The 23342-nt window shown below is 38.4% G+C and overlaps 1 protein-coding gene across 6 annotated transcripts in view; it reads right to left on the bottom strand.

Moving 5' to 3' along the window:
* Window positions 1-23342, bottom strand: part of LOC126754034 (protein cappuccino) — a 122498-nt gene that overhangs the window by 41547 nt on the left and 57609 nt on the right. For 3 of the 6 annotated variants that reach the window (XM_050465884.1, XM_050465886.1, XM_050465885.1), the window contains exons 3-5: window positions 11443-12141; window positions 8549-8989; window positions 1390-2133 (exon numbers count right to left, since the gene is read on the bottom strand). In XM_050465884.1, coding sequence (XP_050321841.1) covers window positions 1390-2133; window positions 8549-8989; window positions 11443-12141 — 1884 coding nt within the window. The remainder of the gene's footprint in view (window positions 1-1389; window positions 2134-8548; window positions 8990-11442; window positions 12142-23342) is intronic. The other 3 variants (XM_050465887.1, XM_050465888.1, XM_050465889.1) reach the window with 3 other exon arrangements.

The following is a 23342-nucleotide window of genomic DNA, read 5'->3' as shown; positions in this document are numbered from 1 at the left end:
AGTGGATACATAAGAACTTTCTAAACAAGCTCCTGGAGCTCCTGAGGAGTTCTTAAGCGTGTGTGTATCCTGTCTTTGTCCTGATGGAACACAATGCCTAGTCTATTGGTAAAAGTGGACCGCTTTTGGGCGATTTTTTTTTCAGACGGTTCGAATTAAGAGTTTGATGATATTTGGTGCCATGTTCGGGCCATAACTTGAATACATAATAACCTTCCATACAATCTCCTGGAGCTTTTGACGAGTCCCTAACGGTGTTTGTAGCTTGGCCTGATAGAACACAATGTCTCGAACCTTTTTTGGTCGATGGTTTTCTTCAGATGGTACAAATTTAGAGTTTAACGATATTTGGTGCCATGTTCGGACTACAAGGTGGATACATAGGAACCTTCCAAACAAGATCCTGGAGCTTCTGACGAGTCCCTAACGGTGTGTATAGCCTTGGGTTGCCTTGATGGCTTCCCGGATGTTGGCCAAAACTGACTACTTCTAAACGAATACTTTCTTCAAACGGTCCGAATTAAGAGTTTGACCACAAGGTATCAGCTCATAGTCAATGATTCCCTGCCAATCTCACTAGAAACATAGCGAAAGCGTCCTGGCCGTCAATCTTGGCTAGGTCATAACTGAGATAAAATTGGATGATATCCAGCTAAGTTATTTCTAGTACCCATATACCCATTATAATGTTTGACTTTTACTATGTTCCATATATGATATATCGGTCAATATGTGAGATATTTTGATGAACCTTATCGATAATGCTACTCTTAACAAAAGGTAGACTCCTATAAACAATGGATGACCTTGGTTCATTTTTCTGAGGCTATATATTTCCCCGATAGGCTTTGTCTCCTTTATAAAGTCAGTATGTTCCTTGAGAGATTTCACTAAACTCATGTTAGGATGCCTATATTTCTCTAAACTCCTTAAGTCCTCTTTCCGATCTGGAAGGTAGAACTTCAAAATGCACCTAAGGTAAAATTTTTAAAAGAAGTCGGACATTCCCCGGCAGTCAATACTAAACTTCCCAGAATTTTTTACCTTAAAAGTCTGGTGTTCGAAGGTAACCTGAAATTCATATGGAAGATGAACTTAATGCTAATTGGGGCCAAACAATATTTATGCGTGTTATTGCCTTTATATTAAGTAAATTTGTAATATCCGAGGGTTGAGGGTGTGTATTTTAACGAACTTTTACATTTTTATGCGAAGTTCAATATACATACGTATACAAGTATAAGTATAAGAAATCAGGATGGGATTTTCGGCTAATCAAGGTCATGGATCAGGCTTAAGAAACTCAGCCAATGCCTATTATTAAAATACCTTTTTTTGAAATGAGATCTTAAAGCTAATAAAGTATTATAAACCGAACTACACACTCACCTGTTTTCTCCTCAGTTGGCGTTGTGGTTGCTGCCGTTCCCAATCTCGACGATAAATTATGCAATTCGATTTTCTTGGTCTTCGCCAGGTTACCAAAGAGATCCGCACCGCCCACAGTGCCCACGGCAGCATTATCTTGTGGCGTCACTGTGGCAGCGCTGCCACTACTGCCGCTACTACTCAGCACTTGTGCCAATTTCTTACCCAGCTGCAACGCCATCTGCTCATCCGGACTGTCCGACTCGAGCTCGGGACTCGTATCGGGCACTAATTCCAAGTATGTCGTTTGTGAGACGGACAAATGCGCTACCTTATCGGCGCGATGTCGACGCTGTAGCTCGTGCACAGCACGTGCTGTTGTCGGCGAGAGTATGCCCGAAGTATCGGCCGATGTTATGCTGATCTCGCTGATCGGTCGATCTTTGATAAGCGTTGGCAAATCGTTGAGGCCACGCGCTGCCAAACGATTATATGTGCGTAAGGGTGTACGTTTGTCCGATTCATTTGCTGCTGTCTCTGCACTGTGTTGCTGTTGTTGTTCGCCAATGCTACGCGGTGATATGGGGTCTGTAAAGAGTGAATCAGAACTTGTTGACAATTCCTTAAGTAAAACAATATCATAGTTATTGTGTTGTTGCTGTTGTTGTTGTTGCTGTAGTTGTGGCTCTTGCCGTGCACTGTGGCGACCGGAGGAGATGAGCATGTTGTTGTACTCATCATAGACTTCCCCTTCATCGAGTGCGTCTGCAGCGGTGCCAAAGCGATTTTGAGTGGAAAATTGTGCCGCAGCAGCGAAAGTGAAGCAAAAGGTGTGGAAGAACAATCAAAAGTTAGAGAAAAGTAGTGCTTTTCATTTTACTTTACTTTATGTTAAGTATCTTAATATACTGAAGCCAAGGTAAAGGTGATAAGGAGGTGAAATGTTGCGGAATTCCTGTTGTTGGGTAAATGGTAGTTTCCGATTTTGTAGTGAGCGAGTGTTCATATATTTTTTTCTAATTAAAATTTTGTCTCTAAAAACACTACAAAATAGAGATGAGGTCTGTAGTTTGAGCGAAATGATTTCTAGTTTATATAACACATGATTAAGTTAATGAGTCAAAATTTTCATTTTTAAATAAATTAGAACTGAATGATTTAAAGATTTTCTCTATGGTTTTTGATCTCTAAAACTAGAACCATTTTACGTTATTATCGTTAATGATTTCATTGTATCCTTTATATTTGTGGCCAAAAAATACTCCTAAATTAACCTGAAAGTCTCTTCAAAACTTTTTTTGCGAAATAAAGTCCTTCATCAGACTGAGCTATGAAGGTTTTCGAAGAGAAACATTTGTTTAACGAGACAAAATGCAGTCCACCTCTGTAATAGATAAAATTCATAGGACTACCTTTGTAAAGCGCATTTCAGATTATGTTCACTCCTTATAATTTTATTCAATAGAGAGGTCACTGAAATTATCTTCAAAAGTGAGAGACCAAGAAAAGCTTTGTCTTTCATAACACCACCTCAAAGCGGCACCAATTTACTCTTTGGCTCAATTCAACTAAATGGTTTATCGTTACATTATTCACAAGATGCGGTTTCCGAAAATATTTTCAAGAAATCTTCTTTTTAGTAAAATCTCCTAGAAAAATGTTAATGAAATTCCTGCTTTAAGCACAATAGAGAGCTATATTAAAATTTTGTTCAAAGTCTTTCGAGGTGCGGAAACTGAATGAATATGATACCGGGTACACTGAGAGAGAGAGAGAGAGACAGCAGAGGAAAGAGCGCTTAAAGAGCGCTACGTCCAATTTATAGTCTTCATAATCGTCCTGTCAGATCAACAATTGAGCATCTAGTGGACAAAGAAGCTCCCGTAGTGTTGAGAATATGGCCGCCGCTAGCGCATCAATTGAGGTAGACCCAAATCAGTCTCTCACACGTCTTTCCCAAGCGTTGGGCATCTCTGTGACGTTGTTGTGGCGAATTTTGCGAAAAGATCTTGGTCTACATCGTTACAAGATTAAATTGACGTAAGAACTGAAGCCGCTTGACCACCAGAATCGTTGTATATTCGTGAACTAGGCTGAGCAACAACTTGAATGTGATCCGGATTTTCATTGAAAAATCATCTTCAGCGATTAGGCTCACTTCTGACTGAATAACTTCGTCAATAAGCGTTATTGGTCAGGCGGCAATCCACACGTACTCCGTGAGTCACCGAAAAAATTACGGTTTGGTGAGGTTTGTGGGCAGCGGCGTCCTGTGGCCGTACTTCTTCTGTGATGATCAAGACCGGCACGTTACTGTGAACGGGAATCGCTACCGCTCAATATCGAATAATCGAATATTTTTGGGCCCAATTGCATGATATGGACTTGGACATTATATATATGTAGTTCCAACCAGACGGTGCCGCAAGCCACATAACGAATGTTACAATCAATTTATTGAAAAGCTAGTTTAGTGAACGTGTCATCGCACGAAATGAATTGGTCGTCTCGGTCGTTCGATTTGACGCCGTTAGACTGCTTCCTGTGGTGCTACGTCAAGTCTATGGTCTAAGCCAACAAGCCAGCGACGATTGATGAGCATCGTACGTATATCGAACGTGAAATTGCAGCAGTATCGGCCGATTTATGACTAAAAGCCGTCGAAAATTGGGTTCAGCGTCTGGACTTCTGCTAGCGTGCCCGTGCTGGCCATGCAAAAGAGCTCGAGTATCGGTACCATACATAATGACATCGAATGTACTTTCACAGGAATAAAGAATTTCATTGATATCCCAAGCTGTTTTCCTTTTTTTGTTTTAAATTTACCCTCGATGTCCGAATTTCTTCCCCCATGTGTACAAACATCAAGTTTTCAATCGATATTTGACTGCTTCCGAATTCCGATTGGGTGTGTTTTTACATCAAACGAAAACTACTTGCACAATTACTTTAGTTTTTAATAAATAATGATGCCTATCAGCTATTTATAACTATTATGTGTTTACCCAACACACACAGGAATCTATGTCCGATCCACAAAAAAAAATCCATTACAAATTGTTCGAATACTTTCGCATTCACAATCAATCTTACTACACAACATATGCTTGGAATAAACAATTAAAGCAAAAGATTTATGACATCAAAATTTTAATATGCGGCAAATTTATGAAACCCCTTTTTTACCAAGCTGAGAGATGCCACACATCGCCTATATGTATGTACATACATACTTGTATGTACGCAACTTTTTTTTATTGGCGACCCACACATGACAAATAGAGACTTTCAGCGGCAGACGCAAAAGTGACAACGCCAGCATAAACAAAAGTCAGTTGCCAGAAGGTGACGGTGAAGAAAGAATGTAAAAAACAAACTTCCAGCGCTTAAGAGAGCCCCAACGCACATTTACATAGCACGAATATGAGGAAAAGAACAACCAAAATATAGCGACTGGAAGGTAAAGTGGACAAAGACAGAGAGAAGGGCCACAGTAGAGCTGTCAAGCAGGGTGAAAAACAGCCGGTTACTAGCACTGAGCCGGACAGTAGAAAGTATGGTGTCTTAAAAACTAGAATAACAAAACAAAAAATCGAAAAAAGCGATTTACAGAAGAAAATAGAAAGAAGTAAGACATTAAAAAATGACCGGAAACGTGCTAAGGTCGCTAGCTGACAGCCAAAGGTCATGTGTGGTATTAGAAAGGTATTTGGCATACTCATAAACACAGTTGTGTATAAAAAGCTGCACATACGTACATATATGTATGTAATGAATTAGCCCGCTTGCGATCCACAAATAATCTGTGCCGTAAAAACTGCGCTTCTGTCGCGCTTTGTTAGTTTAAGGGACGCGTTGGAGCATCACACGCACATACTTTTACATAGAGTTCATACATATACATACATATATGTATGTATGTCTGCCTGTATTTAACAATTTGCTTGTAATGCCATTGGCAGACTGCTATTAGTGGTTACTCGCTTGGAACTGGAATTCATAACACCGGAGTCGGTGAACTGCGGAGGCGGTTGCGTGCAACATGACATGGCTGGAGAATGACCAAAACGTTATACCTAAGTGGCAGCTAAATATTTAGACGAGTTTGCATTCACACGCAGTGCGCTACATGCAGCATAGTGAGAGAAGCTCACAAAACAAGAAAAAATAAATAAAAGTTGTGTTGAACAGTGTTGGTGTGGCTGTAGATGTGCTGCGGTTGGGTGAAGGGGCATAATGAAGCGCTGGAAAATCAGTGAATGAAAAGCATGAAGCTCGTAGTTGGTACTAATTATCGCAAATGTATAAGTTACATATATGTACATATGTATTATATTGGAAAATATAAAAAGACCTTTGTACTCGTAACTCCATTTCTCGGTGCTAGAGATTTCTAATGATTCTTTTTTACAAGACATTTTGGTTCATAATTCTTTCGTTTGATTTTAAAGTTGGATAAACATAAATTGTTATACATACATTTTCTATGTTAGTTGAATTTGCTTATTACATTTTTGTGGGTCATAAGAGTTTTGGGAATTTTTTTGATACTTCTGGAAACTCTACCGAAAAATATTATTTTCAATTAAAGGAGAATCGGATGATCTATCTTTTAGGAGTTTTTGTGAGACACAAACACAAATTTCTGTCCAAGTGATATTCATTGACTTTGGATTAAAGCACGAATATAACATCAAATTAGAATCATTGACTTTGGAACCACCCTCTGTCCTAACCTAACCTAAAGAAGACTAGCCACTTTTGCTTTACTATAACTTTTGTGTCTCTTGATCTCTTTTTTAATAAAAATGCTTCGTTATAACGGGTGATCCAGTAAGGTACTTTTTTCAATAGCCTTTTTTTTTGGACAGAACACGCTTGAATCATGTCAAGCTGTCATGTTACTTTTGTTCAGTATTTTTTGGCATTTCATCATGGAAAGACTAACGCCTGACAAACGTTTGCAAATCGTTCAACTTTTTTACGAAAACTCACGTTCTGTAATAAAAGTTTTTCCTGCGCTTAGTTCAACTTATGGTCAACATAGTAGGTCTACTGAGCGTACTATTCGCAACACCATTATTCATCTTGACTTGGACTAACGTATGGAACGGTTTTGCGCATTTTACATTAAGATCTTAAATTGGAAGCGTACGAAATACAGCTTGTGCAAAAACTAAAGCTGGTCGACCCTCCCAAGCGACATCGCTTCGCTTTATGGGATCTTCTTTAAAAGTTTCAAGAAGATCCGAGGTTTTCGAGCCAAGTTTTGTTCAGCATTGGCCCAATGGGTATGTATGTAAGCAAGCAAATTTGCCGCATTTGGGACGAAGAACAACCTGAAGAGATTCAAAAGCTGCCCTTTCATCCAGAAAAACAACGGTTTGGTGTGGTTTGTGGGCCGGTGGAATCATCGGTCTTTATTTCTTCAACAATGATGCCGGTGGGAACGTATTCGTCAATAACGACCGCTATCGTTAGATAATAACCGACTATTTAAGGCCTAAAATTGAAGCTCGTTAATAATATAACAGTTAATAATCTTCAAAAAATAAATGCCAAAGGATATTCCTCAAGCTAAAACTTGGCCTAATAACCAATTTCCGGACACTGCCCCAGGAAAGTCTTGAAGTCTGCAAAATGATTTTGTATAACCGTAAAGCTAAGTTCTTCGAGATAGCAGACACCCTGAAGATATCAACTAAACGTGTACATCATATCCTTCACGAATATTTGGGTATGAGAAAGCTATATGCAATGTGGATGCTGCGGGACCTCACTTTTGACCAAAAACAACGACGAGTTGATGATTCGGATCAGTGTTGGATAAGTTCAAGCGCAATAAAACTGGGTTTTTGTATTGCTATGTGAGAACGGATGAAACATGGATCCATAATTTGAAGCCAGATCGACAATGATCCAAGTGGACTGAATACAATGAAGCCGCTCCAAAGCATGGAAAAACGCAAAAGTCGACTCGCAAGGTTACGGCGTCTGTATTTTGTGGTGCGCTTGGAATTTTTTTTTTATTGAATATCTTGAAAAAGAAAGGATCATCAACAGCGACTATTACATATCGTTGTTCTCCCGACAGTCGAGTCTACGTAATCGGAACGAAACCCGATTTTAATCAGGCCGAGAACAACAACGACAATTACATAGCGATATTGGAACGTTTGAAGGACGAAATCGGCCACATTCTAAGAAAATATAAGAGATGTTTCATCAAGAGAGAGTGTCACAAGTCAGTGAAAACGATGGAAATAATTCATTACTTGGACTTCGAATTGCTTCCGGATCCTCCGTAGTTTCCAGATCTGACATTCAAAGATTACTTTCTGTTCTCATATATCAAAAGAATGACCGCTGGGAAAACATTTTCGTCGAATGAAGCGGTGATCGCCGAAACTGTGGCCTGTTTAGAAATAAAGATTAAATCGTACTACAAAAATGGTATCGAAAATTTGGACGTAGCGATAATCAGATCGCTTTATAAAGAGTTTAGAAACTCTAACAAATAGTTCTCTCGGCAGGGTCTACGTAAGAGAAACAGCTCCGGATTTATGCCAAGGACTCGCTATTTGGCAGCGTTATTCATCTTTTAGTTGACTCTAACAACTATACCAACAAGCTCCAATAAGACGGCTTTATGATCCCACAATTTAATATTAAGCTTCTGAACATTGTAGAACTCAAAGAAGACGGATATTTGTTTTTTCGATTTTTTCTTATTTCCGCGTATTTTATTTGTATTATTTTACTATTTATTATGATTATTTTACTATTATTTGTTATTATTTATTATTATTATTTCTAATTAAATTACTTTTTATTATTATTAATATTTTTATTTTTATTTTGATTGCTTTGATGTCATAATTCATTTTCGATTTTTGTGCCATATTTTTTATATTCTTCTGCATTTATGCATTTTTGCGAGTGCAAAGGTTATGAAATCACATGAAATGCAATATATGTATATATGTATCTATATATGCGGGTATGTATGCATATTATATATTCACTACCTTTTACACTACTTTAGCAACAACTAAATATATTTTTTTATATTCGTTAAGCACGCAAAACTATTTTCTTTGATGTTTTCATGCACTTATTTTTTCTTCTTGAACTCTTTCATTTCATCACTACCATAATTTGAACCTTTTCGTTTGCCCACCTGTGGCTTCTTTGCGTGTAATTGCACTTTCTGCTCCCACCGTCTGCTCGTTTACACTTTCGGCTGGCTCTTGTGCTTTCGTTCGCTGCTCTCCACGATATTGAACTTCAACACGTTTTATGGCATTCGCCGTTTTCCACGATTCTGTTTGTACGACCAACTTGCGGACGCACAATTTCTTCGCATTCTTTACACGCTTACCGTCGGTTACGGATTTTTCCGATTTTTCCAATTTTTCACTATCAACACACTGATCCACTGAGGCATTAATTTCAGCTTTAGCTCGTTGCCTCTGATATGTGTACCGCTGTGGCTGGTTTAGACCACAATCGGCAGCAACAATTACATTAATCGATTGCGCCGCGTCGCTGTCTTTGTCACTGTCAGCAATGAGACTTTTTGACGTTTCAACTCGTTTCACGTAAGTCGCCGAACCGTCGCCTGTGAAATGTAAAGCATTACTGAAGTCACACTGGAAATTAGTTTGTGTGACTTGTAGATTGGCAGTTGTAGAACACGGTTTGAGGCTCCAATTGGAGCTGTGCCTGCATTGTTGCTGCTGCTAACGCTGCTAAGCGCAGAGAAAGCCCAACAATGGGCATTGAAAGCAACAGCGGTAAAAAAGAGCAGCAGCAGCGGCGGCGTCGCGTTATTGACTGTTGCGGCGCTTTTGTTGGAGCGCCGTCAGTGTTGTTCATTCTGTAATTTTTCGCACTGCTTTGGAGAGTTTAAATGTGTGTGCATATAATATGGCATATGTAATGAGCGGCTTTGTGGTTTGGTGATTTTTAAGGTGTGCTACACGCCGTTTTATTAAACAGTCATTTATAGTTGCGTGCCGCAGTTGTAAAACGGAAATAAAACATACACATGTGCGCAGTATGAAGGTCCGTCGGGGTCAAACTTAATCAAATTAATAAGCTTCGAGTTTTAAGTATGTAAAAAATTAGTCAGAAAGCAGAGGTCATGTCATTAACGTGTGTAATTTACAGTTAGCCAGTAGATTTTAGCAATGTTTATAGGTGTTTATGATCACTTAGCGCAAGGTCCATTGAAAAATCTCCGGCCTGTCACACTGATGGCCCAGAATTGAATTCATATGTTACTTAGTTAACCCTAACCTTGCGAATTGTGATCATTTTGAATGCAGCAGCTTTTGTTATTGTGAAAAAAATAGATAAACGGGATTTGCTACAGTTAAAGAAAAACTTAGCTTGATGATGAGTTCCGGACACTGCACCAGGAGAACTAACCATCAAAGAATGTTATGCTAAGTTTAGACATGGTGAAATGAGCATCGAAGACGGTGTACTCAGTGGAGCCCCAAAAGATGTTGTTACCGAAGAAAACATCAAAAAAAGACCATATAATAATTTCTGAGGACACTAAAGTGAAGATCTTCGAGATAGCAGGCACTCTAAAGATATCAACTGTACATCTTATCGTTCTCGAATATTTGGATATAAGAAAGATCTGTGCAAAGTGGGTGAACTCATTTTTGACTAAAATGAAGTACAAGTTGATGATTCGGAGTAGTGTTTGGAGATGTTCAAGTTGAATAAACCCGAGTTTTTGCATTGATATGTGAGAACGGTTGAAAAATGGCTCCACAATTTAACTCCGAAGCGCACTAGATAGTCGTCAAACTAGACTGGCCACAATGAACCCGCTCCAAAGCGTGGAAACATGCAACAGTCGGCTGGCAGGGTTACGGCGACTTTATTTTGGGATGCGCATGGAATAATTTTTACTGACTACCTTGAAAGGAGTAGCATCATGAACAGCGATTATTACAAAGCTTTATTGGGCTGTTTGAGGGACGAAATCGTAGAAAATGGCAGCATTTGAAGAAAACTAAAGTGCTGTCTCACCAAGACAATGCAGGGCGTCACAAGTCAGTGAATTTGATGAAAAATCCAGGAATTGGGTTACGAATTCATTCCGCATCCCCCGCAATCTCAAGATCGGGCTTTTAGCGACTGTTTCCGGTTCTTAAATCTCAAAGGAATGCTCGTTGGGAAGAAAATTTCGTCGGATGACGAGATGATCACCGAAACAAAGACGAAATGACAACTCGTACTACAAAAGTGGTATCGAAAATTTGGAGGGTCACTGGAATCAGTGCATCGCCCTCAAATGGAACCATGTTTTACTACGTTAGGGGACTATTCAATTGACCCGTTGTTCACTTTATAAGGTTACTACCTACAGGATACTTTTCCATTGATCTGTTATTCACTTATTAAGATTTCCGACGTTTTCTTAAAAATATACGAACAGATCAATTTTCATTTCAAGTCCTTAAACTAACTTCATGGTTAAACTATGCTTCACAATTTCGAAAGTGGTCTATTACTTAATGGGAAATATTACTACATAGTAGAAGTTTAGACTGACTTGAACCTCTTCTCAGCTTTTCAAAATTTCTAGATCACTTTTAGGTATTTCGGAAGCTCTATTACGATCTAAGATTGTTGTGCTCATGACTGGTAGAGCATTTTAAATGCTGAAGAGACAATAGTTAGAAAATGAGTAAGTTTTATAACTAAAAAACCGAAAAGTCATTGAGCACAAAGCTGCTGGGCAAATTATCCAAATCAAGAAATAACCAAGCTTATGCAAGGGCCTATTACAATATGAAGCGCTTGAGATATGATAACGGTTGTGTACTATATTGCATACAATTCTACACAACTCTACACCAGCATATAAGCTCAACACTGACAACGCGCGCTCTCTCAACTAAGCCTCTCTGCTATAGTGGTTCAGTGAGCACTTGAGTACCACGCTCAACAACACAACCGGCTTGCTGGTACCACTACACCCCTCCGTCACATTCAATGCGTGTTTCATTATAGCCCTACGTTTCGTAGCGGCTTGTTTTTGTACTCTACCATTTTGCTTTGCGTTGACATTCCAATTGGTGGCCGCGTTGTTGTTTATTGTCGGCGTCGTCGATAGCGCTTGGAAATCTTCCAGCGACACGGTGGAATGAACTGCTGTTGCTTCCATTTGGCCAGCTTCCAAGGCATGTTTTCGTGTTTGTTTTGCTTGTCTGCTTCTAGCATTCGTTGTCTCACGCGATATAACACCAGCGTTGTTCACGTTGTAGCCGTCATCATCATCGTAGTCTAACGATTCACGCTCTTCGTCCGTTGCCTCAGCAGCGTCGCTGTATACTGTGCCGCCAACGGCTTCGCTGCCGCTATTACTGATGGCCGCTGCGAAGAGATGCTCAATGAACTCACGGTGATCTTCATGCTCTCGCTGTGATGATCGGCTTGTGGGTGCTGCGTGTTCGAAATCTCTTGTTGATCTTATTTCTTTGCTTGTAGTTGTTGTTGATTTTATTGTTTTCACTTGTTGCGCTGCTGTTATCGCTTGTTCTGTGCTTGTGGTGTTTGCTTTTGGAACAACTGTCGGCGTTTCTTTTGTCTCAGGCGGCTTTGGTGCGGGTCGCTTTGGCTTGGTACCTGTCAATTTCTTGTTATCTTCTGTGGTGGCTGCTTCTACTGCCGTCGTCTCGTGTTCCACTTTTCTGCTGAAGAACTTCGATATCTTTTTCTTTGTCGTTTGTGGTTTTTGACTTTTTCCTGTGCGCGTTTCGGATTTATTAAAATTTTCAAAATATTGTTATTGTTAGCATCTCTTATAGGGATTAAATCTTACTTTTGATAACGCAACTTGAACTTTAACTCGAAAACAGGTGGAGAAAGTCCGAACATAACTGCATGCAAGTTATTATAGTACATATGTAGATATAAGAAGGCTTTTAGATATCTATTGTATATAAGAGGAAAGAATAATACATTCTAGTAGAACAATACTAAACTAAAGGTTTTTAAACTCGAATACAAATTTCGTATGACTGATGTTATGAAAAACTAACGGATTTACAACTCAAATACTAATTTCTTTAGAGTGTTTTTATGATGACAGCGATATGGTAGAAACATATACATACATATAAGTATAAATATATAACAATTGATTGGTTTTACCTCGTCGGTATTTCAAATCTTCAAAGACACCGAACTTTTCAGCTAGGCACTACGAAGGAACTACCCTTCTAAATCTCAAGATTTCGAAATACACAGTTGGTGATGTAAGTATCTCTTTATCTCAAAGGTGTGTAGATCCTCATGATGTCTAGATACTGATGTAACTTTTTAACTTAGAAATCTCTAGATTCTGATGAAATATATATTGAGCATAGATTTCCCAACACTCAACACAAGTGGTACCTCCCAATATTTTCAGATTTGTCACGGCGATATCATAGAAAAACCTTTTAAACATATTTTTATATGAAAGGTTTCAAATGTCGTCAGAATTCTACATAGAGTTGGTTGATATTGTATGTACATATAGTATATAGTGATCTCTTGACCTTTTCCACTTTTTTCAGCATTCTATTGTGGAAGATAAAAGTGGTGGTACTTTACATTCAACATAGTAATAAAAGTTATTTTAAAATCCAAATTTTAAGCGACCTAACTCGTTCTTCATTTACTTGAGTATTCTTTTGGTTTTTCAGAAAGTTCTATATAATATATAAGTGGTCATTATACATCAATAGCTTGAGGATTAAAGTCAATTCGAATTTAAGCGACCTGACTCGTTCTTCGTCTACTTGAGTGTTCGTTTGGTTTATCAGAATTTTGTATTTCGAAGGTGATCATTATACATCAGGAGCTTGAGAATAAATGTCATTCCGAGGTTAAACGACGTAGCTCATTCTTCGTCTACTTGTGTGTTCGTTTGATTTTTTAGAATGTTGAATATCGTAAGTGATCATTACACACCAATAGCTTGATGATAAAAGTCATTCCAAATTTAAGCGACCTAGCTCGTTCTTTGCCTACTTGAGTGTTCGTTTGGTATTTCACAATATTGTACATCCTAGATGATCATTATACATCAATAGCTTGATTGTAAAAGTCATTCCAAGTTTAAGCGACCTAGCTCCTTCCTCGTCTATTTGAGTGTTCGTTTGGTTTTTCGGAACGTTGTATACTGTGGGTGATTATTACACATCAATAGCTTGTGGATAAAAGTCATACCGAGTTCGATATAAAATAATTAACAACATAGCTATGTTACATAACATATTATAAAAAATCATTAGCAAGAGTCGATCGTAGGTTTAATAACCATTTAGATGATATAAGTTCTCTTTATTCTATAGGTTATAATAACTGTATTATTGAGCTGGGAGACCACATTTGGGGTCAAGGTTCCAGATATTTGTATACTATTCTATATTTAATCTCTGTTCCTATACTTTTCTTCAAAAATTAATAAATTTATGGAAAAGTTATAATAATTTGTATGAAAGAAACTAAATATTTCTGCAGAGAGTAGACACTGTATAGGAAATTTTTGAAAATTTTCTGATTAGAAAAATCTATTTCACTCACACTTTTGGTACTCTTTAATTGAATTATTAATGAAATCAAAGAGGTTGATATGTATAGCAAATTGTAAATTAGCTTAATAATTTCCATTGTAAGGTGAGCATATTTAAAGAGAGCTTCATCCCTTATATCCTCGATATGTTTCTCGCCGAATTTAAACCTTTTTTCCTGAGTTCTATTCTTATCAACATTTACAAGGTTTACCCTATTTTGCTTTATGAAAATTTTAAATGAGTTGCATTTCTATAATTGATCAGACATTCATAAAAAGACGCACACCAAAGACTATTTCAATGTCATGAAAAATAACTGACCCTATGTCCTGAAGCCTAAAACTGTGTCATTGATGAAAAATCCCTGATAGTGTACTCCACCACCAACCTTCACCGCAAGCTTCTAATCTTTCCAAAAAAAGCTCACCGTCCCTCTTCTCCAGCGAGTCTTACCTTCCCATGCCTCCCATGAAGGTGTGTTAGCAGAGAAACGACAACTAAGGCTAGGCTCGGCTACCTGGTAATCCAATTATTTTTGAGTGAAATCGAAGTCTCGAAGATTCCATAGTGCCCAGCAGTTATCTAAATACCCAGATTCGTTAGTTTAAGTTCACTGCAACAAGGCAATCAGCGCCATATTTGGTGCGATTCACCACCCTTTGCCTATAGCTCTCCGTCAGCAATACAGGGCAACAGATGTCTGTCATCTCGTTGTTGGTAGGTACCTCGGTACTTAAAACTGTCAAAAGTTCGAAGACTCTGTTGATGGTAGATGGGACTTCGGGATTTTGTACTTCCGAGTGAGTAAAATTAGTTCAGTGTTACTAAGATTTATGGAGAGACCAACCCAGTTGTTTAAAATACTAAGGTATCCCTGAGTTCGCTTATACACCGTATTTAGAATTTTTCCCTCAATTCTGAGAGCTACGTTATCCGTATAGGCAATCACTCGACAGTCGAATTTCTCAACCTTTTCCAGAATATCATTGACAACCGTGATCAGAAGTGGCGAGAGAACTCCAACTTGTGAGCTGGCCCTACTTACTTACATACCGCTGTATTTGCGCACTGCGCCCTTTTACTATGATTGTTCTATCATAGAATAGTTTCAAAACTATATGCTTCAGATTCGATAATCTCAAACCTATTCGAAGCTGTAATGACCGCTTCCAAAACTTTGAATGTCTGCTCGTTAGTGAAATGTCTGCAAACTTCTTGTTCCTTATGGTCCTCTCGAGACATGAGATTAGATATACAAGGTGCCAGTAATAGGTATGCGTGGCGCTGATTTCACTTCCACTGATAATAGTAGCTCATTTTGTTAGTTTCGAGGTCATCGAACTCCATTTAAGAAAAAATAAATGTTAGTGTTATAGACGGATACCAATTTCCATTGGAACTTGGAATTTTCCGAGGGGAATCTTTTAGTTTATGGAACGATTAGTGCAACTATTTATGAATTTTTCTATGACACCTACTTCGTTAAACGTTTGAGAATTTTATATATCCTTCCCTTGAGTGAATGAAATAAGCTCACATCATTTAGCGCCAAAAAGTATGCAACATAAGTTTTTATTGACTAAATTTTGTGAATTTAGCCACTAACACAAGACTAAATAATTTACCCTTATCTATAAAATTAAGTTTCCTTAGACATCACAGTTTCGAGAAAGAGTTTGAATTTATAATCAGTAGCCACTATGGATTTCAATATTCAAAATACAACTCTGCATAAGTTTTATTTTTAATTTGCACAAGCGTTACGCTTATGCAATCAGCATACATAACTGTTTTATATCCGTACGAGTATAACTGTGCATTTTAATATGCGCGAATTTATCGTTTGCCTATGCCAGATCGCCTGGCGAAAAGTTTATTCTCACACACACACACATACACACTCGAACGCCTGCGGCAACACACGGGAGTTGTCAATGAGCGAAACAGGCAACCAAGCGCATTCGGGAGCGTATGCTCCGCAGCCACGGTATTGATGCACCGTTAGGTGTTGGGGCACGCGTGTGGGTGTGTAGCGGTGCATATTTTGCATTTTGTGCAGCACCGCCGGTAATGACGGCAATGCAACGACATAATTCGGTAGTTGTGCAGCGTTCTGTGGCAAGTTATACTAACTGTAAATGTACATTCAATTACAGTCACCCACACACACACACACACACGCATGCGAACCGTGGCACATAAATATGGTACACGCCAGCGCGTTGTTACGTTGCAAACTTAATTGACCACGTTTCAGCTGCGAAACTCCCCGGAGCGCAACGCAACGCAACACGCCGTAACGCTCAACTCGTTCACAACGCAACACCGCAGCAAAGAATCAAATTCACGCGGCAAAAGCGCAGCGGTGGGTAGTGGCACCTACGCACACACATACCCACAAACAACAGCACAAAGAGAATGGCTGAAAAAATGAATTGGAAACCGATGGCGGTGCGGGGCATGTGGGCACAGAAAAATTGCCATAAAAATATTTGAAGCGTACGAAATTTGATTTTGAATTTAGACTTTTGGCCGCGTGACGAGCGGCAACACAAGCGCTGCTGTTACGTAATGGCGTGTGTTCAAATGTGTGTGGCAACACCGTCGCCACGCAAAGGCTATAGGAAAGTGTCAACAAGTGTGTGCAGGTGTATGTACACACATGTATATATATATAATGCTTATTAGGGTGAGCCCAAAGTATTGAAAAAAAAATTATTTATTTTCAGAGACAAAGATATCAATAATATTTTTTCGACAGATCGAGCTTGAGTCGTGTCCAGCGGTCATGTTATTTTTATTCAGTGTTGTTAGCATTTCATCATGGAACGACTTACGTCTGAACAGCGTTTCCAAACCGTTCAACTTTTTTACAAAAACTCACTTTCTGTAAATAACGGTTTCGCGCGCTTCGCTCAACTTTTGGTCAACATAGCCGGTCTACTGAACGTACTATTCGCCACACCATCACCCATCTTGGGACCCAGCATTCATTATTGGATAATATTCGACCGGATAGAGCACGCCCAGCACGCAGCGAAGAAAATATAGTAGACGAAGGAGGCAGAGAGTCGATTTGGCGTCGTTCGCAGCAATTCAGATTGCCGTATTGAGCGACTTGGCGCATCTTATGTTGAAATTTTAAGGCGTACAAAATACAGTTTGTGAAAGAACTGAAGCCCTTCGAACTTCCCAAGCGACATCGCTTCGCTCCATGTATTGGCCGCATTTGGGATAAAGAGGGATAAAGAGCAACCTGAAGAGATCCAAGAGCTGCCATTTTATTCAGAAAAAATAACGGTTTGGAGTGGTTTCTACGCCGGTAGAATCATCGAAACATATTTATTCAAAAATAATGCCAGTGAGAACGTAACCGGTAATGGCGACCGTTATCGCGCCATGATAACCGACTGCTTTATGCCTGGAATCGAATCTTGTGATCTCGGCGACATTTGGTTTCAACAAGACGGCGCCACTTCCCACACATCGCATCAATCAATGGATTTATTGAGAGAACACTTCGTGAGCAGATAATTTCACGTTTTGGGTTGGTCAAGATAAACTTCAGAAAATAAATGCCAAACAATGTTCTTTCGAATGTTAGTAAACATTCCCCATTAAATTTTAAACTTTTCTTTAAAAAAGTAGGGAACCTCGAAATGGATCACCCTTTCTAAAGGGTGTTTTTAAAACTATTGAAAGCTGTCAACAAATCTATGTGTGATATTTATATTGTCAACTTAATATGCGAAAATTTACAGCTGAAAAAGAAGATTCTGATGTGCATGCCTAAAGAATTATTGATTCACACTGTCTTAAAACTGAAGATAACTTTATGTAATTTGACCCTGGCCACTGTGAACACACCGTTTTGGACATATCTTCCTGTTTTCGAACCAAAAAAACTGTTTTTGAAAAATGCAAGCCGATTAATCGGACAACTGAAGTCGGCGGCTATCCTCAAACGTCAGTGGCGAGACGCCAGTCCTCCGATTCGTGCATCATCAATATTAACTCGACCACATCATTCACAGCGCAGCACTAGTAACACAACAGCTGGTCTATAGCACGAAACTAATATCAGCCGCCATATACTACTTGCACTCCATATGGCCTCTGCTGACAGACTAGTTGCGATTGAGCTGCTGGAGTCCACATCCGAAGACAATGTGATTTTTTTCGAAAAACAAAGACAAATTGACCGACAAGTGGATCTTAATAAGATGCAGACACGCTGATCATACTATAGATCAAATTTGACTCGGACCGATCCATTTAAACTGCGAATCATTAACAATGTTCGTGTGAAGTTTGATCTCCATATGTCAATGACTTTGTTTGGCAGCTGTTTATATACGACTCGAAGGTTGCTTCTGGCGATTTTTACCATGGAAAAAATGGACTCACAAGTTTGTTTGAAATTGTGTATTTCCAATGGAATCAATGCTACAAAATCGTTGAAAACAATTGTGTTTTGAGAGTCCACTTTTTCACCAACACAAGTATTTGAGTGGCACCGGGCATTCAGTGAAGGTCGCAAAATCTTCGAAAGCATGCTTGAAAATCGCTGTATCGACTTCAGAGATAGCAGAGGATCTCCACATTTCTTATGGATCCACTCAACACATTTGGTTAATGCTTTGGATATGAAGCGTGTCAATGTTTAGAACTCGTACTAAAATATCACAGCGCTTTGCATAAATGACGCCGAGAAGAGGTCGTAATAGAGATACTAGACACCACAGCTGAAGTTCCTACATTCATTAAACGCATTTTTACTGGCGACGAGATGTTGGTTTATCAATATGATGTCGAAACTCTTCAACTATATCGTGAGTAGTGGTCCAAAAACGGACAGAAATCGATGACAACAAAGTTCGCTCAAAGCATTAAAGTCCATCCCAGCCAAGGCTTATAAGAAGTGTATGGAAAACTCGATTAACCCTTCTTGGCATGATTGTATTGGCTCAAAAGGAGACTATTTTGAAGGCGATAATAGTACAAAATTACGTGAATCGAAATATTTTTTGGCAATCCGGGTCAAATTTGATCAGATTGTATATAGCTTTTGAGGCTGTTAAGCCGTTTTGTTAGGCCTGTTTTTTTATAAATCATAATTTCTTTACCGTGAGAAACTACATTTATGTAAAATATGTGTTTGTTAGGAGCTAAAGACTTACGATGTCTGAAAAAATGTGTCGAATTTACCCTACATGATGGCGCAAAATTGGAAGACAGAGTTCATGAGAGATATATTATATTGTCCAGAGTTAGACAAAGGTCAGCCTTTTAAGCAGCCGAAACACTGGAGTTTATTACAAGCAGAGGTCTTTGCGGGAAAGCTGCTGAGCGTGCTTCTAATGCATTAGCAGACAACTCCAGAGCCAATGTCTAGGTGGTCATTCAAACAGCTATCAAGATCTTAACCTCGTTTCGCTTATCGACCAGAAGTGTCTTGGATGCAGGGCAGCTGTGCAGAGTGTAGCCAGATCCAAGCGACTTTACTTCTACTGACAGCCAGGTCACGAAGGCATCGAGGGCAATGAGATTGTAGACAAGATTTTCAAGAGTAGTCTACGACGCTCACCCGTGAAAAATGTGATCCATATTGGAAAACCTATGTGGTGTCCATACGACGATCTGGACAGGAGCATGGCAAGGGAAACCAAATTCAACGAAAAGATTTAACTGGTTGCTAAACTGCAAAAGTCATGTGTACTAGACTAAAGCTTCTAGCTGTCACTTGATAAAAGCGACTGTTGGAACATGTTTGGAATACTCACTGGTCACAGTCTGGTGTTGACACACGGCACTGAAAAATAGGGCTAACAGATCGAGAAGCCTGCAGAAAATGTTTAGAGCAATTCAGGGATTCATTAGTGAATCTCTTGTGCATTTGTCCCGCACTGTAAGCACTTGGCGTCCAACGGTATGAAAGACTGGAAGAGGTATCCTCAGTGTGTCCAAAGTGTCTGTTGAAATTCGTGTCCTGAAGGATTACTACACGTCAGGGAGTTCGTAACGTAACTCCTTCTGGTATCGCAATGGAACAAAACTGGTCTAAGCGTGTCCTTTCTAAGGCACGCAAAAGGACTACACTAATGTTATAGTTATCTAACTGTATGTATGTGTAGGTGAAAAAATAACGTTGGGGTGTGTGTAGTTTTATATGAATGGCTTTCAACCAAAAGCTGATAGGTTTGTTACACCAGCCTCAACGCTATCTATAGGAGATTGTATGCGTGAGAGGTCTCGGTGTTGCCGCCGACTTTAGATAAACAAGCGAAAAACTGTAAAGGTGAATGTATTAACGAACGGATTGCCGCTGCTTTGACTGTGTCACATGTACTCACATACACACAAACACCGTTGCATCCACACAAAAATACTTACAAATATATAGACACACGTAAACATGTCATTATAATGCGCGACATTGCCAAACTAACTGCATTCTGTCTGTGGTTGCTTTGGCTATATGCACGAACGCCTAAAAGCACACTTCTCGCTACGTGCGAAAGGCTTAAAAAATATTCAATTCCATTCAATGTATAGCTTATGAATTATGAATTTTGTTGCGATTGCAGTTAACACTTGATCTCTGTGTATGTGTATGTGTGTGTGCGTTTGTGTTGGTATTTGTGTGCAAATACAGTTTGAAATAGTTGTTAGTGCTTGTGTACAAAGTATTACTGCTTCAAAAGAATGCAAATCAGTTTTGAAGTGTTTGGAAGCGACGACACTTCTGTTGGTGTTAATAGTAATATGGCTTTCATAAATACATATATACAGTTATAAGTGTATTTATAAATATTTCTGTGAGTTTTCAAAGGATTTGTTAAGCTAAGCGCTTCAGTGACAGCTGCTAAATTTGTGATATTATTATATTTAGTAAAATATTGCAACTGAAATACATTCGGCTTTGCGAATATTTTAGGCATTCAATACAATTCAAAGGTTATTTTAAAGTATTAAGAATTTGTTCATAAAATCTCTGAAATTCATCCGTTTGAGTTTGATATTTTAATATTGAAACTAAGCTTAATGCCGACCATTGCAGCGTTTTTAAAGCAGCGGATATTGTCTTTGCCGAAGAAGTAGATTTATTCCTTCGAAATGTAATCTGACCTGACCTGAACCTGACTTTACTGACCAAGAGATAAAAATTAGTTAGATACCGCGTTTTATTCATTAATAACTGCTACTGAGCTTGTAAGCCTTTACTATGACAGTTTTATAGCTAACCCTGCACCTGGACCTGAATTGTAAGGTTGATGAGTTTGCAAAGAGGGCACTCTCAGATAATTATCTCCGATCTCCGGGCTGCTAGGGAGCTTTTCTGCTCTTGTGTCATACTACACGTTAAACTTATGATTACAGAGGCTCTGCAAGATTCGCTACTACAAAATTTTTCTAACGAGAGAGGCATTTTGACGGTGTCTAGAGAACTTCTCATTTTCAGTATGACTCATATTTTTCGAAATACCGAGATTATAGCTGATTAAAAACCAAAATTTATTTATTGTCGAAATATGGAAAATGGCTCCACTTTAAATTATTTCCTTTATTAAGACTTAATTTGAAGCGTCTGGCTCTCAGTAGTTTATCAATCTAAGGACATCAATCTAAGAATAGAAATAGTTGCGTTATGTTGAGTTTCAGATCTACTGTCGATACTATTTAGTTTTAAATTATTTTAAGACGGAAAGCATTTTTACGGTCTTGTGAGCATCTGTTCTTATTAAGAGTCACATTCCGCTAGATGTAGGAACCCATATTTCTCCATACTCCTTTAGATATAGGAATTATTTACCTACTGTTGCAGCCTGGGTGAAGTTGAGTTGAATTTATTCCAAGTCCGTTTCTTGTTTGAGATTTCAGATGAACCGTCTTGGCTCTTTATCAATCCAGGCAAATCAATTACATATTTTAAATATTCGCCTTAGCATTTTTATGTTGAGTTGCGGATGTTCCATCAATACTTAGGTTTCTTTCATCTTCCTTACATCATTTCAAACAGACATCTATGAAGCTGCCTATTAGGTTAGGTATATTAATAGATCCTTGGGGTCTATTATTAAAGTTTTGATACAATATTCGAAAGTAAAAGAAGGGTCTGACAAGTTATGTGTCTCATAAGATCATTTATTGTTTCATACCTGTGCTGGTCTATTTAAACTGAAATAAGTTTGCTTGAAATTTTGTATTCTACATGGAATCTTGGCTACCGAATCATTTTAAATCTTGCAGAAATGTATTGGGGAGTATACAAGGATTGTTCCAAAGTAAAAAGGACTTTTTGATTTTGCCGAAAAACCATTTGTTTTGTTTTTTTTTTGTTTTAAGTCCGGGTTGCTTTGGAACGAACCTTGTATTTTATAACAAACAGAAGTTAGTGAGTGGCACAAAGCATTCATTGATGGGGGTGAAGCCATCGACCCTTTGTTAATGACGATAACATCGAAAGAGTTAAAGAAATAGGTCAAAGTAACAGTGCTTTAAAATCGTAGTGTTGGCTTCAGAGTATTAACATTTTTTATAGATCGACTCAACACGTGTCAACGCTACACTCGTACCAAAATAAGTAAATACGCAATCTATAGCATTATTTGGATTGAGTTTTTAGCCAAATACGAAACTACAATCATTGCTTAGCCACCGTACTCGCCAGATTTGGCTTCATGTGAGATTTTTCTTTTTTCGGAGCTGGTATTTAGCGTATATCCTTATTTTTCTAAGGCACAATAGATTTTAGGTCCCGGTGCAATCCTCATTTATTTATCTAATCTAATATCCTTTTTTGTATCCTTATTGCATATTGTCTCCCTATTTATCCTTTAATAAATGAGTTTTCCTTTTAATAATATCCATGGAAGTAGTATATATTGCATTATCAATGCACAAAACATATATTATGGAGCATAACTGTGCTCATTTCTCAAAATGAGATCTCTTGAAAGAAAGTTTAAAAGCGAAAAAATATCTGGTAGTGCGCAAAAAGTATAGAAGTGACGCTCATCAGCAAAATTGGTACAATGTTAGTTATCTAAGAGTGAAGATAATCTCAAAATCCTATACTGAGGAACTAGTTTAATACTTAATATCTCTCTCATCATATCAGTCGTAATAAATGTTATGTAATCGTAGAATATGATAATAACAGATGAGTTGAAAACATCTGCGAAGGTTCTATGAACAATTGAAACGAACGAGAAGAAATCTTTCATCAGTAGACGTTTAGACCATAATAACTAGTTAAGCAGTATATTCAGTTGTGAGTTAAAAATAATATCGGTGTTTTGTTTCGTATAAATATAATATTTTGAATCTACACATATTTGTGAATATTTTCCAAAAATTTGGGGCTAATTCGGCAAATACTTT

This window comes from Bactrocera neohumeralis, chromosome 3 (assembly GCF_024586455.1).
Source record: "Bactrocera neohumeralis isolate Rockhampton chromosome 3, APGP_CSIRO_Bneo_wtdbg2-racon-allhic-juicebox.fasta_v2, whole genome shotgun sequence".
NCBI lineage: Eukaryota > Metazoa > Arthropoda > Insecta > Diptera > Tephritidae > Bactrocera > Bactrocera neohumeralis.
This window is presented reverse-complemented; position numbering and strand designations above follow the sequence as displayed.